Below are 14,037 nucleotides of genomic sequence, written 5' to 3'. Positions count from 1 at the left end.
AGTAATTCAGGGATGTCTGCTGGCATATCCAGTCAAGCAGAACTAGACCACTGTGGGATGATGAGTAACAGCACTGGGTATTGCCTGTGGATTCTAGGAATGCTTATAGACCACAATGTCCTTGTGGGAGATTCTAGGGAATTGCAGAAAATTACTGGGAAAGGATGTGAATACTGATAAAAGCATGCTTGAGGAAGCTACAACTGATGATGTTTAAGAACTTGAATAAGATCTGAAGCATATAATAGAGGAAGAAGAAATAGGAAATGTTATGTGCGGTTGGACCATGGGTTATCCCTGCAGCTGGCCGCCCCTACCTCTGACGCCGGGAACCGTCGGCAAGACGCCTTCCCGATCTGAGACATGGCAGGCTGCCATGTGATTCTGGCCACGCTGCGCTGGGGACACCGCTCAGCTGAGTGGGCGTCTCTAAGCATGCGTGTGCGGCTCTCCGGCACTTAAAGGGCCATCGGTGGGAAATCCTCCATGGCGCCCTCCCACTGACTTCATCAGGGCTTCCTTTATAAGCCCAGCCTAGACCCGATTCAAACGCCTCAGCAACAGGTCCCACTCCTTGTGAGTAGCTGATTAGCATTCCTGCATTCCTGACTCCTGCATTCCTATTTCAGTCCTGCCCTGGTGTTCCTGCTCCGACATCTTCTACACCATTTTTCTTGAATTGATTCTTTGATTTGGATCTTGGCTTTCCTTGACTCATCTTCTTCTCAGACTGACTTCTGGCTGACCTCGGACCTCCTCGCGACCTCACTTGTTCTGCTACCTGCCCTGATCACGGTTTGTGTTCACGTTTGTTGTTCTTCTGCCTGCCCTGACCCCGGCCTGTTTGGATCTTCTCTTAGCCTGCTCCTTTCTTCGGATACCACACTTTCCAGAGGCCTGTGCCCAAGTCCAGTCGGCCCTGAAACCCAAGGGCTCAACCTGCGGGAAACATGGAATGGTAGTGGTGAAGTTCCTGATAGGCCTCAGCACCTGCCAATTTCCACCTGCCAACAGCGGGGACCTATAGGGCTCCTCTCTGTAGGTGGTGTCAACCTAGCTTCGGCGCAAGGGTCCACCAGCATAACAGGAAAATTGGTTCTTACCTGCTAATTTTAGTTCCTTTAGTACCACAGATCAGTCCAGACACCTGGTTATTGCCTCCCTTCCAGCAGATGGAGACAGAGAAAGTTTTGCAGACACTGCCACATAACCTGGTGTGCCACCTGCAGTCCTTCACTATTAATAAGTACCCAGGCCAAGATAGTACCAATACCAATACCAATTAATGAATTAATATCCCCCTGAATGAGCATTAGAAAGTGGAAACTTAGAACAGATAACTTTGCCCACACTAAAAGCATGCAGGACTAAAAAAACCTGTGCCATTCTTCAGATTAAGTACAATAACAGATCGAGCACTCTCCAAATCTCCCTTCCTCAACTGGACGTGACTCTGGACTGATCTGTGAAACTACAGGAAAGAAAATTAGCGGGTAAGAACCAATTTTCCTTTCCTTGTACGTACCCAGATCAGTCCAGACTCCTGAGATGTACCAAAGCTTCCCTAAACAAGGTGGGACTGCGAGATTCTCGCTCCCCACCGGGAAAGCAGTACCGCTTGCAGAGGCCTCATATGAGCAAACATCCAAGGAACCAGATCCAAAGTGGACTCCTTGGAACCGAGAACCTACAAGTAATCCCAAACCCTGGGCACCTGGCTCTCCAACAACCTGTGAACTTGTGACCTCAATTTTACAATGTGCTCCTCGGTGAGAAAAACTTTCCCTACCCTGGTATTGAAACATGCCCCCAGAAACTCCAGTACCTGAGAAGGGGAGAGATGATGCTTGGACACATTCACTATCCATCCCAGGGAGCGCAAGCGCTGCAGCACCAAATCCACCACTTGTCTGCAAAAGACTTCTGATTTCGCTTGAATGAGCCAGTCATCCAGATATAGGTGAACCACCATGCCCTCCTTCCTGAGAAATGCCACCACCACCATGACCTTGGTGAAAATCCATGGAGCCGATGCCAGACCGACTGGAAGGGTGCAAAATTGAAAATGCACCCCAAGAATCATGAACTGGAGAAACCTTTGATGGTCTGACTGGATCCCTATCTGCAAGTAGGCCTTGGTCAAATCCAGGGAAGCGAAGAACTCTCCCTTGTGCACCACTGTGATGACAGAACACAGAGTCTCCATCTGGAGAAAAGGAACTTTTAGAGCCACATTTACTTTCTTTAAGTCCAAAATTGGGTGAAAAGTCCCCTCTTTCTTTGGAACCACGAAATGAATGGAATAGCATCCTATCCCGTGTTCCTCTAGGGGGATGAGAACAATGGTTCCCAGCATCTGTAGGCAGTTGATGGTTTGCTGTACCACCCACCTCTTTTCCACAGAGGTGAAAGGGGAGACCAAGAACAGGTCCCATAGTAGACAAGTAAATCCTATAACCTTGTCTTATCACACTTAAGACCCACTGGTGTGACGTGATCTTGGCCCACTCCTCATAAAAAAGTCAACCGATCCCCTATGACCTGGACTGAGGAGTGGACCGGCCTTGCTTCATTGGCTGGATTTGGCTCTGCCACTATCCTGGACAGAGCCATCCCCGTTCAGATTTCTGCCTCAAAAGGATTGGTTCCAAGACTGCGGCCTCCCTGGGGTCTGCCTCTGGGCTCCTCCAGAAGCCTGACCTTGCCAAAAATGCCTTTGCCCTCAAAACAGTATCAAAGGAAAATAACCCTTTTTCCCCTTTAGGCTTATCCTCAGGTAACTTATTACTTTATTCTCCCCCAGATGCTTTATCAGCTCCTCCAAGTCTTCTTCAACAAGCAGCTTTCTCTTGAAAGGCATTGCTCCTAACTGAGACTTGGATGAAACGTCCACTGGCCAGGTTTGAAACCAAAAAAGTCTCCTGGCTGAAACCATCAATATCATTGTTCTAGAGGAAGTCTTAATGAGGTCATACAATGCATCGGCTCCATAGGCGAACACAGCTTCCAGCAATTCCGCCTGCTTCGACTCCGAGCCAGACATGGCCTTGTCAGCCTGCAACTGCTGCACCCATTGCAGCCAGTCCAAAGCATAAAACTGCTGCACAACGCAGCACATATGCCGAGAGCAGACAAAATTATTTTAAGATGGACCTCAAGATTTCTGTTCTGCAAGTCCTTCAAAGCTGCAGAACCGGCCACCAGAATAGTTGTCTTCTTAGTAACTGCCGAAACGGAGGCATCCACTTTCGGGATTCTTAAGAGCTCCAGCGTGTACTCGGGTAAATGATATAACTTATCCATTGCTCTACCCAACTTCAAGCCAGTCTTCAGAGTATTCCACTCCCTGATCTCCAACTTTTTCACTGACTTATGGAACGGAAAAGCCTTCGCTGGACACCGCAAGTCAGCCATGGCTGGATCCACGTTCTCCTGATCGGACTCCTCCTATGGAACATTTATGCCTAACTCTGCAAAGACATAGAGGATCAGGCGTCCCAACTCTTCTCTGTGAAACAGATGAACCACCTTCAGATCATCCCCCTCCACAGCTGGCCCCTCATCCAGATCCTGTCCCTCCAGGGAAGGATCCACCTCTGAAGGGCTTTCTCCAGACAGAACCCCATCAGAAAAATCATCCATAGTGGCCCTCTGCACAGGCTTTCCAAAGATTCACCAAATCCTGATAGTTCCAGAAGTCCATGAAAGCCTGGACTTCTTCTTGGTCCACTGACCTTCCGACACTCCCTGTTTGGAAGTATTCTGCCAAATAAGCTTTGTGCAGCAAGAGAATTAAATCAAATGAGAACATGGAAGAATCATCAGAAATATCCCCCGACTGAATTCCTCGGGCCTCCTGGGCCTCCACGGGGTTCAGATCACCCAGTTACAGCAGTGGAAGGAGATACCCCTCCTCCATATAGCCTCTGAAGCAGCTGCAAAAAAATCCAAGGTGGCCACCATTTCCACACACACCAGGAACGAATCCTCAACTTCTCCCAACACAGCCAAAGACCTACCAGGCTCACACTGCCACGTTGAAGTCACCACGGTCTCTCCTGAACTGCCCTCTCTCCCAGAGAGGCACCGGGAACACAAGCTGGCTCGAGAGAGGCGTGTGCTCATCTCCCCACACGTGGTGCACTACAGCTATGCACACATGCTTCAGCCCACCCAGCCCGTGCAGCAAACACCTGAGGAAACAAACTGCAAGAGCCGCTGGAGTTGAGCCCCTATCCAGTGTCAGCCACACTCTGCCACCGCCAACAGGGGAAAAAAAGGAAAAGAAACACTTTTTTTTTTTAAACTTTACTATAAAGAAAAGTAGAGTGGCAGCAGGCTCCACTAATTCTTCTGGAGGTGAAGGGACTGGATCCACCAGCTTTCTGCCTCAGTGTGGAAGGATCAAGCAACCAACAGTCGCCAACCCCCCTGCTCGTTCACCTCAAAACCAGGAGGGATGGCCCCACCAGGACCTGCCAACCTCCTGGAATGAAAATCTTCAATCTTCTTCTTCTTCTTTTTTTTTTTAACAACAGGTTGAAACTGCAGCTTTTACACCTCTACCATCTGCTGGAGACAGAGAAATACTGAAGAAATGCAGGTGGCACACCAGGTTATGTGGCAGTGTCTGCGAAACTTTCTCTATCTCCATCTGCTGGAAGGGAGGCCAACTCCAGGAGTCTGGACTGATCTGGGTACATACAGGGAAATAAAAGTTTATTTATTTTTCCTGTTGCTTATCTCTGCTGTGCGATTCCTGAGATTTTTCCTGATAGCCACAGAAGAAGCAAAGCTTTTTGATACCCCTTCAATGAGGCTTGATTCCTTATCCTTAATCCTAGGGCATGGGTTCAAAGAGTGAGTCTGCTATTTAAAGGAAAAAAAGTGTGAAATATTGTTGGTATAGGGGTGTAGTCAGATGGTCACAGAGGAATCTGTATGTTTCTCTGTCCAGCATGAAAAAATACACCCCTTGCCTTTGGGCCAGGTCCACTACATCATCTGCTTATCCAAAATTGTGATTTTTGAATCATCAGAGGCTAGTGTCAGGCTCTGAAAACCCCTGCAGGGGGTTGCATTCCTTTTGGGAACAGATGAAAAGAGAGATAACCAGAAGGACAGATGCCCATGTCAAAATAAATAGCGCTTTTTAAATGTTTGACATGTGCTAAAATGTTTGCCGTAAGAAAATCATGATTTTAGGGAAGTCACTGGTCCCCAATATTAGCAGACAGAGACTTCACACACCTTACATGCAATGTACATACCTATAAAAGTCCCATATTTTCTGTGCATGGCATTTGACTTCCTCCTGAGCCATGTTTAATAAATGCCGGTTTGCTCCAATCCCGGAGTAGGTGGCTTGAAATACCACAGACAGGCTCTTCAGGAGCTTTCCAAATGGGTGCTGGGAAGAATTTAAAGCCTGTAATAGCAGTGGGAAAAAAATAAGTTTTGGTAAAGAGATTTTTTTTTTTTATATTCGATTTTCTTAGGACCACTGAGAATAAATAGAATATGGAGACAAGAGTGAAACGTCATAAAATAAGGATAACAGATCAAATGGTTTTTCCACTATCAGGGACAAACTGAGTCTGACTGTAGTGTTCATCTGGTAGGCATCTACTGACATGAATTGCACACAACCTCCTCACTCAGCTGCCGTCTGATGCCTACACTTTCCAGTGTACACAGAGAGATGGCTTTCAGGTTTGAACGTCTTAAGGCCAGAGGTCAGCTGGAGCACTACAAATGCCAAACAATTGCAGTAATCACTACAGTAGTGGTGTTATTACCTGCCACACCACAGGCTGCCAACATAAACAGCATCTGTGCTTAACAGTCTGTTGATCACCCGCACCCCCCAAAGACACATACTTTGTGCTGCCAGCTACAGCTTGCTATATAGAGTCAGAAATTCTAACTTTTGATCCATTCCCAACAGGAAGGACTTAGTTCCCTGGCCTGTTTTACAATGATTAAAACACTGTACATGAAATTCGGAAGGTGCGTCCATTTACAAAAGAAATGAAAAAAAAAAAAAAGGATTGAAACACCCCTGTTGGATTTGCAAACCAAACAAAAATAAATCATATAAAAAAAATCAGATTTCTTTTGTTTCGTTCTTTTCGGGACACAGAATGCTCTATTTCTGAGGAGTACTCTTAAAGATGAATTTTCAGAAATTGGGTGCATAAAAATCAGGAAAGATGCATGTAAATAGCACATACTCCCACATGTGCTATTTTATAAACCTCAAGCATACATGCTCAAGTAAAGGTTCATTAGTAAATCTGTGCGAGTAAAAAAATGGGTGGGCCGGGGCATTCCAGAGTGGGGGGCCAATATATGTGCAAGTTACTATTTTATAAGAGATTTACGCATGTAAATTTGGCAGCTTACTCTCATATCTTTACACCTACTCTGTATCTGGAGTAAGTGATAGTAAATGTCTTAAAAGTGAAATAATGAGTAGTAAGGGGTCTGGGTAAAATGGGGGGTGTTGAGGCTGAAGAGCCAGGAGGGTCTCGATGATCCGCAGATGGTAGAGTGCATCAAGCTAGCTCGAGAGTACATTGCACATTGCATAAATCTCATCCTTGTGTACCTTTCCACATTCCAAATCACATCAAATCTTCACTGATGTGTACTGAGCTGTTCGGAAATCTGACTGTGCATGTAAAACTGCCCCCAAACTCTAGACCACCACCAAAACCTCACCTCGAGTTACTAGTTGACCGTTCTACAATGGTATAAATGTTTGACTAATATGAGAGCCTTATATAGAGTCTCTCTTTCTCTTTCTCTGCTATTGCATAAACTCCTCTCTTTGGACTAAAATTTGCATATGCATTTCACAATGCTATAAATAACACAGTTGTTAGGCTGCACACAATAACACCCTAATGCAATTTGAAAAATGACCCTGAAAGTAAGACAGCCAGATAAGCAGCTCTAATTGTACCTACTGTACAAGAACAAGAAAATTTAAAGTTAGGACAAACACAGATTCATCTGCTTAGCTTGCTCCAGCCTTGGTAATGCTACGTGTATGGTCCATTATCAGAGGGAAAATCCAGAGATGTGCTTCCACCCTTGTCTGCTTCTTTTGAAACAGAATCTATACTGTACCTTTTGTAAATAGCACTGTAATGACTCTGGCTCCCGATACTCATAAAGTGCTTCTAGGACATCTTCTATCTTCCCTGAGATCTCGTCACTGTCCCTGTGAAGGCACAGAATATATGAATGAGTACACTTCTGTCTCTTCTTTCACTCCAGGCAATGTTATAATTCTCTTCTTAATAACATAAGAACATGCCATACTGGGTCAGACCAAGGGTCCATCAAGCCCAGCATCCTGTTTCCAACAGTGGCCAATCCAGGCCACAAGAACCTGGCAAGTACCCAAAAACTAAGTCTATTCTTAGCCACTCTGATCATTTAGATGACACAACAAGCCTGCCTGATAAATGGTTTTATTCATGGTGTAAACTCTTAGGAATATCTTATCCAGGAAGAGACACTCCTCCCCACGGGCAAAGAGATATGTGCATCCAAGTCACTCTTAGCACTCCAGGCCCTGAAGGTAAGTCTTCCTCCCCACCAACAAAGGATCCCAACCCTGGGGAAAACAGGGACTGTGTAAAAGCTAGCCTGAGGTTGCAGCCCTGAAGAGTAACATACTTTTATCGTCCCATTGAAGTTTAGTCTGCCTCCTGGGATGGGGTTCCACAAGGTAAGAGAAAGTCTTTGTGCTTTACAGGCAAAGATTTCTGACTAATTGTGGTGAAAATATGCATGTTGAGCTCCAGGAGCATGAAGCTCTTGAAACAGGGCACAAAACATTATATCATTATAGCGGGTGCTGAGCAAAAGGAAAGTACTTTACGCTTTTATTTGCAAAATTGACAATTTTTCAAAAATCTATAAACTAGGTCTAATACAAAGTTGAGCCCTATGCAAGGGTGGTATGAAGGTCCTTACTATATATTAAGATATATGATTATTTGTCTGCATTATCAACAGTAGTTTAAAAAGTTAAAGTTATCAAATGCTTTTTATGGTTAGTTTGTATTGGAGCACTTGAGTTAAGACTCTTCATTTGTGAGTGATTCTATGTATCTTGCACCCCAAAAACTGAATAAATAGAATTATAATACTACTCTGTGATGTTAGGAAAATTAGTTCTTACCTGTAATTTTCATTTCTGTAGTACCACGGAACAGTCCAGACCATGGGTTGAGCCTCCTTTAAAGCAGGTGGAGACAGACCAAAACTGAAAGGGTATCCTATATGAGGTCAGAGCCTACCCTGTAACCCTTCAGTATAACCATTGTCAAAGCAGAGAAGATAAACACCATGGAACAAGCAAGTAACAAAAGAACTCGAGCAAACCACAAGAGAACTCTGAAAATATTGAACAAGGAACAACAGGGAATAAATGAATGAATGAACTCCGTGCATGGACACTCTTGCATGAATGCCCACCATCATCACATGGATGCTTCCGGTGCCTCCAATGAGTAAATACATAGCATAAGGATCTTCGAGCGGACAGGATGATAGAAAGGGAAGGGTGTCTGGACTGATCCGTGGTACTACAGGAACGAAAATTAACAGGTAAGAACTAATTTTCCTTTCCCTATACATACCCAGATCAGTCCAGACCATGGGATGTACCAAAGCTTCCCTAGACGGGGTGGGACCTTGACAGACCCGCTCGAAGTATCTGCCGCTCAAAAGAACAAAAAACTGGCGCTTGAACATCAAGGAGGTAATGTCAAGCAAGAGTATGCAGGGACTTCCAGGTAGCTGCCCTGCATATCTCCTGCGGGGAGACCGACTGACTTTCAGCCCAGGAAGCCGCCTGTGAATGCAAGGAATGGGCTTTGAGGCCCTCTGTGACCGGGCATCTCTGACATATGTAAGCCGAGGATATTGCTTCCTTCAGCCAGCGAGATATCGTAGTCTTAGAGGCCTGTTTGCCCCCGTTGGGGCCATTCCATAACACAAAGACGATCCGACACTCGAAAGTCATTAGTGACCTCCAGATAATGCATGAGAATGCGTTTCACATCCAGACGGCGTAGGTCATCCCTGCCAGGGATTGCAATGTCCGCAGAAGAGAAAGCGGGGAGCTCGACTGACTGATTGACATGAAAAGAAGACATGACCTTCGGTAAAAATGATGGAACCGTCTTGAGAGAGACCCGGAATCCGAAAAACGTAAGAAAGGCTCGCGGCAAGACAATGCTTGGATCTCAGACACCCGTCTGGCGGAGCAAATGGAAACCAGGAATATTGTCTTGAGTGTCAAATCCTTGAGAGTGGAAAGGCGAAGGGGCTCAAAGGGAGCCTGACAGAGCGCCCGAAGGACCAAGTTCAAACTCCACGAGGGACAAGTAGGACGCAGAGGTGGCTTCAAATGTTTGACCCCTTTGAGAAAATGGATTAAATCCAGATGAGATGCAACCACGTGACTGTCGAGGCTGCCCAAGAGAGAACCGAGGGCAGATAACTGAACACGGAGTGAGCCAAAGGAGAGAGAGACCTCGCTGGAGGAACGAGAGGATGAGCGAGACCGGGGCCGATCGTGTTGTAATGCCCGCTTCCATGCAGGCCAGCTCAAAAACCTTCCAGACCCGGACATAGGCCAGGGAAGTAGAAGGTTTGCGGGCCTGCAAAATGGTGGAGATGACGTCCTCAGCATATCCCCTCCAACTTAGCCTGCACCGTTCAAAAGCCAAGCTGGAAGACAGAAGCAATTCGCCTGGTCAAAAGATCAGGACCTTGACTGAGAAGGTGTTGAAGATGGCCCAAGCGAAGAGGACCGTCCGCCAGGTTGACTAGATCCGCGAACCACGGTCTGCGAGGCCACTCGGGAGCTACGAGAATGACCGGGCCTCCGTGACGTTCTATCCATCTGAGCACTTTCCCTATATGGGGCCACGGAAGGAACATATACAGCAGAACGTCTCTCGGCCACGGAAAGGCTAGGGCATCCACCCCTTCCGCGCAGTGTTCCCGCAGCGGCTGAAGAACTGGGGAGCCTTGGTGTTGTTCAGAGTTGCCATCAAATCCAGGTGCGGGAGACCCCACCTGTCAATGATGAGAGACATGGCGTCGGACAGCTCCCACTCGCCTGGGTCCAGGCGCTGACGACTCAAGAAGTCAGCTTGCACTTTCTCGCTACCCGCTATGTGAGAGGCCACAAGGCAGTCCAGGGTGCCACTTTGCCCACGCGAGAAGGTGACTTGCTTCGAAGGCCACCAGTCAACTCCTGGTGCCCCCTTGGCGAGTGATATACGCCACGGTGATAGAATTGTCCGAGAGCACCCGGACCGCCCGACACCGAAGTAGGGGGAGAAAGTCCTTGAGTGCTAGACGAACTGCCCGAATCTCCAGGCGGTTGATGTGCCAGCAAGACTGGGCTGGGGACCAGTGCCCCTGCGTGGTCTGAGACTGGCAAACCGCTCCCCAGCCAGACAGGCAGGCATCCGCCGTGACTACCATCCACTGCGGGGTCCGAAGGGACATTCCACGGAGAAGGTGCTTGAGAGAAAGCCACCATTGTAATTCGCTGACGATAGAGTCGGAAAGTGGGAGCTGCATCTGAAACTGCTCCGATACCGGCTGCCAACGAGCCAGCAAGGCTCTCTGTAACGGTCGTTATGTGCAAACGCCCAGGGGACCAGGTCGATTGTGGAAGCCATGGTCCCCAAGACCTGCAGATAATCTCACGCCATGGGGAGAGGCATGGAGCAGAAACCCTGGAGCTGATCCATCAACTTGAAAGCTCTTGAGTCCGGTAGAAAGACCTTGCCGATGTGGATATTGAAGCGAGCCCCCAGGAACTCCAAGACCTGAGACGGATGGAGATTGCTCTTGGAGAAGTTGACTATCCAACCTAGGGATGAGAGGACAGCGAGAACGCGGTCCACCGCCTGGTGGCATAGGGTCTCCAACTTGGCCCAGATTAACCAACTGGATGGAAGGATGGACCAGGACACCATCCTTCCGAAGGGCTGCCGCCACCACCACCATTATCTTGGTAAACCTGCATGGTGCCGTGGCGAGACCGAAGGACAAGGCCCTGAACTGGAAGTGCTGACCCAAGATGTGAAATCGAAGGAATCGCTGATGTTCGGGACGGATCGGCATATGCAGGTAGGCCTCCGTCAGATCGAGTGAGGCCAAGAATTCTCTGGGATGTACCACTGCTATCACCGCCCGAAGGGTTTCCATCTGGAAATGGGGCACTTTGAGGGCCCAACTGACCCTCTTGAGATCCAGGATGGGACGGAAGGAGTCGTCTTTCTTCGGGACGTCGAAGTAGATTGAGTATTGGCTGGTGCCGCGCTCCGCCACCGGAACCGGGCAGATGGCCCCCAGCCTCTGGAGTCTGAGAAGAGTCTGGGTGACCGCGGGCCGCCTCCGGTAGTTGCACGAAGAAACCATGTACAAGTCCAGGATGTCGCGAGCAAACTCTAAAGCATAGCCTTTGTCGATGGTTTTGAGGACCCACTGGTCCGACATGATCTTGGCCCATTCCTCCACGAACAGGGACAAATGGCCACCTAAGTTGGGAACGGAGGGATGAGCCGGCGGATTCTCATTGGGAGGTGGGCTTGGGTGCAGGACGGAGGGTAGCTGCATCTCGAAAGGGCCGACGGCATCGAAAGGACTGGGGCCAAGACTGGGCCCGAGAAGAATTTCCCCTGGGGAAGGCGCCCCTTGCTCTAGGGTTATAGCAGCATTGGCCCCGGAAGCAGATACATGTTGAGAAGAAGGATCTAGCCTGTTTTGGGCGGTTCTCAGGCAACTTATGAACCTTGTTCTCCCCCAAGGATTTAATAAGCTGGTCCAGATCTTCACCGAAAAGCAACTTACCCTTAAAGGGGAGGGTTCCCAGCTGTGCCTTAGAAGATGAATCAGCCGCCCAGTGTCGGAGCCAGAGGAGTCATCTGGCCGATACCGCAGAAGTCATCGCCTTTGCCTGCACCCCGAACAAGTCGTATAGGGCATCCGCCCCATACGCTATGATGCCTTCTGACCTGTCAGCCTGCTCTGTCCGGTAGATGAGAGTGTGCGGGGCTCAAATCGTATCAGGGGCTTCAGGGAGCTCCAATAAAGAAACCGGAGAAAAACCCAAAATGGCCGCCATTCCCGTGGTTTGACGGCCCGGGAACGGCGGGGGAAAACATATTGGCGGCTTGGTCCTGGTCCCAGAGGGCATCGGGACCTCAGAGGAACCTTCCCCCCCCCCGGTAGGCAGCGTGAACAGAGCCCCTCCCGCGAAAGCCTGACCGAGGAATCGTGGCATGGTGGCTGAGTGGGGGAGGGGCAGCACTAAGATAAGCTGAGCTGCTGGTGCTGAAGGAGTGGAGGCACAGAATGAACTGTGCACACTCTCAATTCACTCTCTCAAGCTGCAAAAGTAAGTAGGGAAGGCAGGAGCCTTCTGTTAAACTTATCAGGGACTCCTCTGGGTAAAATCCCCTTTTATTTAGTCTTTGGTTTTTTTTGGTTTTTTTTTACAAAGCTCGCTGTCAGCAGCTACAAAACCATGGATCCCACTAAAGGGAGAGCAGTACAGAAGAGAAGGAGAGAGGGAGCTGAACAGGGGGAGTGACTGGCACCACCAATTTTCACCCCTGCAGCCAAGGATCACCGGGAAAAGGGAGCCTAGGCTATATAAAACAAGGAGCCAAGCCCCCCTAGGCCCCCGCAAGAGTGAGGAGACAGGGACTGTCTCCTGTGAAGGATCCACAGAGTTTACACTTTTTTTTTTTTTAAATAATAACTCAGAAATACTTGCTTGATCCAAACACGATAGACACACAGAAGGAAAAAACACCCAGAAGGGACAAGCAGAAGTTAACAGGGAACCACAGGGTGAGCTGTTCCATCTGCTGGAGACAGACAAATACTGTCCTCATATAGGATACCCTTTCAGTTTTGGTCTGTCTCCACCTGCTGGAAAGGAGGCTCAACCAATGGTCTGGACTGATCTGGGTACGTACAGGGAAATGGACTTTAAGTGCATACTTTTGATTTTAAAAAGTGTGCACATAAATTAATCTGCACAATTTACACATTGCAAGAACAAATGTAACTTTATGCAGACTATTTGATTTTCTAAGCCTTGAAAATTGGCTTTGAAAATTGGCATTACTTATGCATCTTGGTAATGTGTAAGTTACACAGGGTGTTATAAAATGACCCTCACAATTACCCTCATAGTGATTAAATTCCTAGTGGTTAGACAGCTTTTATTATTTATTATTAACACTCCTCATTTCCACACTCCCTCATTTTAATACTGGAAACTCCTTTCCTTTTCTCCATATCATCATGCACTGTTTTCCAGGACCTTCATTTTCAGTTTTTATTTTATTTTTTCATGGGGGATTTCAATTTGATTACAAAAAAAAGGCAGTTGAAAAATGACTTTTCCACTGATTTTTTTCCTGCGTGTTATAACAAAGTAATTTTTCCACTGATCTTCTTTGTTATCATATTGAAATTCCCAGGGAAAATAAAATAAAATAAAAACTGAAAATGAAGGTCCCTAACTGTACTACATATGTGTGGAAATTGCTTAGTTTTGCTATTTCAAGCTCCATGCTGCCATGGATTTAACATGTGGGATAGTAAAGTAAATCTTGTGAGGATAAAATCTTAGAAGAAAACACATTTTTAATTTAAAATGTGTACTGAGGTGTTCTAGCAGTTGTATTAGTCTGGGAGAAAACAAATAATTATCTATCGTGATATCTTTTTTGGACTAATGCAATGATTTAGTGATAGTCTAGCACTTGAACTTCCCTTCTTCAGACAGTTAGTTACCTTGGGCCTTCAGTAGTGTCTGCACAGGGTTTCACCCACAACTTTTAACCATCTCCCCTCCCATCTAACTCAGTCACTGCAGTGACAATCCTTGCCCGGGTTCGCAGCTTGCATCTGCCTCTGGAACTTGGTATACATGCACTCTCGAACATGGCTAGTAGAGTTTTATATTGCACAGTTGCT

General features: G+C 47.3%; 1 protein-coding gene across 5 annotated transcripts in view; it reads right to left on the bottom strand.

Moving 5' to 3' along the window:
• Positions 1-14,037, bottom strand: part of ALS2CL (ALS2 C-terminal like) — a 297,669-nt gene that overhangs the window by 76,940 nt on the left and 206,692 nt on the right. For all 5 annotated transcript variants that reach the window (XM_029588275.1, XM_029588272.1, XM_029588276.1 and 2 more), the window contains 2 exons: positions 7,135-7,228; positions 5,271-5,428 (listed from right to left, as the gene is read on the bottom strand). In XM_029588275.1, coding sequence (XP_029444135.1) covers positions 5,271-5,428; positions 7,135-7,228 — 252 coding nt within the window. The remainder of the gene's footprint in view (positions 1-5,270; positions 5,429-7,134; positions 7,229-14,037) is intronic.

This window comes from Rhinatrema bivittatum, chromosome 2 (assembly GCF_901001135.1).
Source record: "Rhinatrema bivittatum chromosome 2, aRhiBiv1.1, whole genome shotgun sequence".
NCBI classification, from domain to species: Eukaryota; Metazoa; Chordata; class Amphibia; order Gymnophiona; family Rhinatrematidae; genus Rhinatrema; species Rhinatrema bivittatum.
The sequence above is the reverse complement of the archived record's forward strand: the minus strand, read 5'-3'. Positions and strand labels throughout refer to the sequence as shown.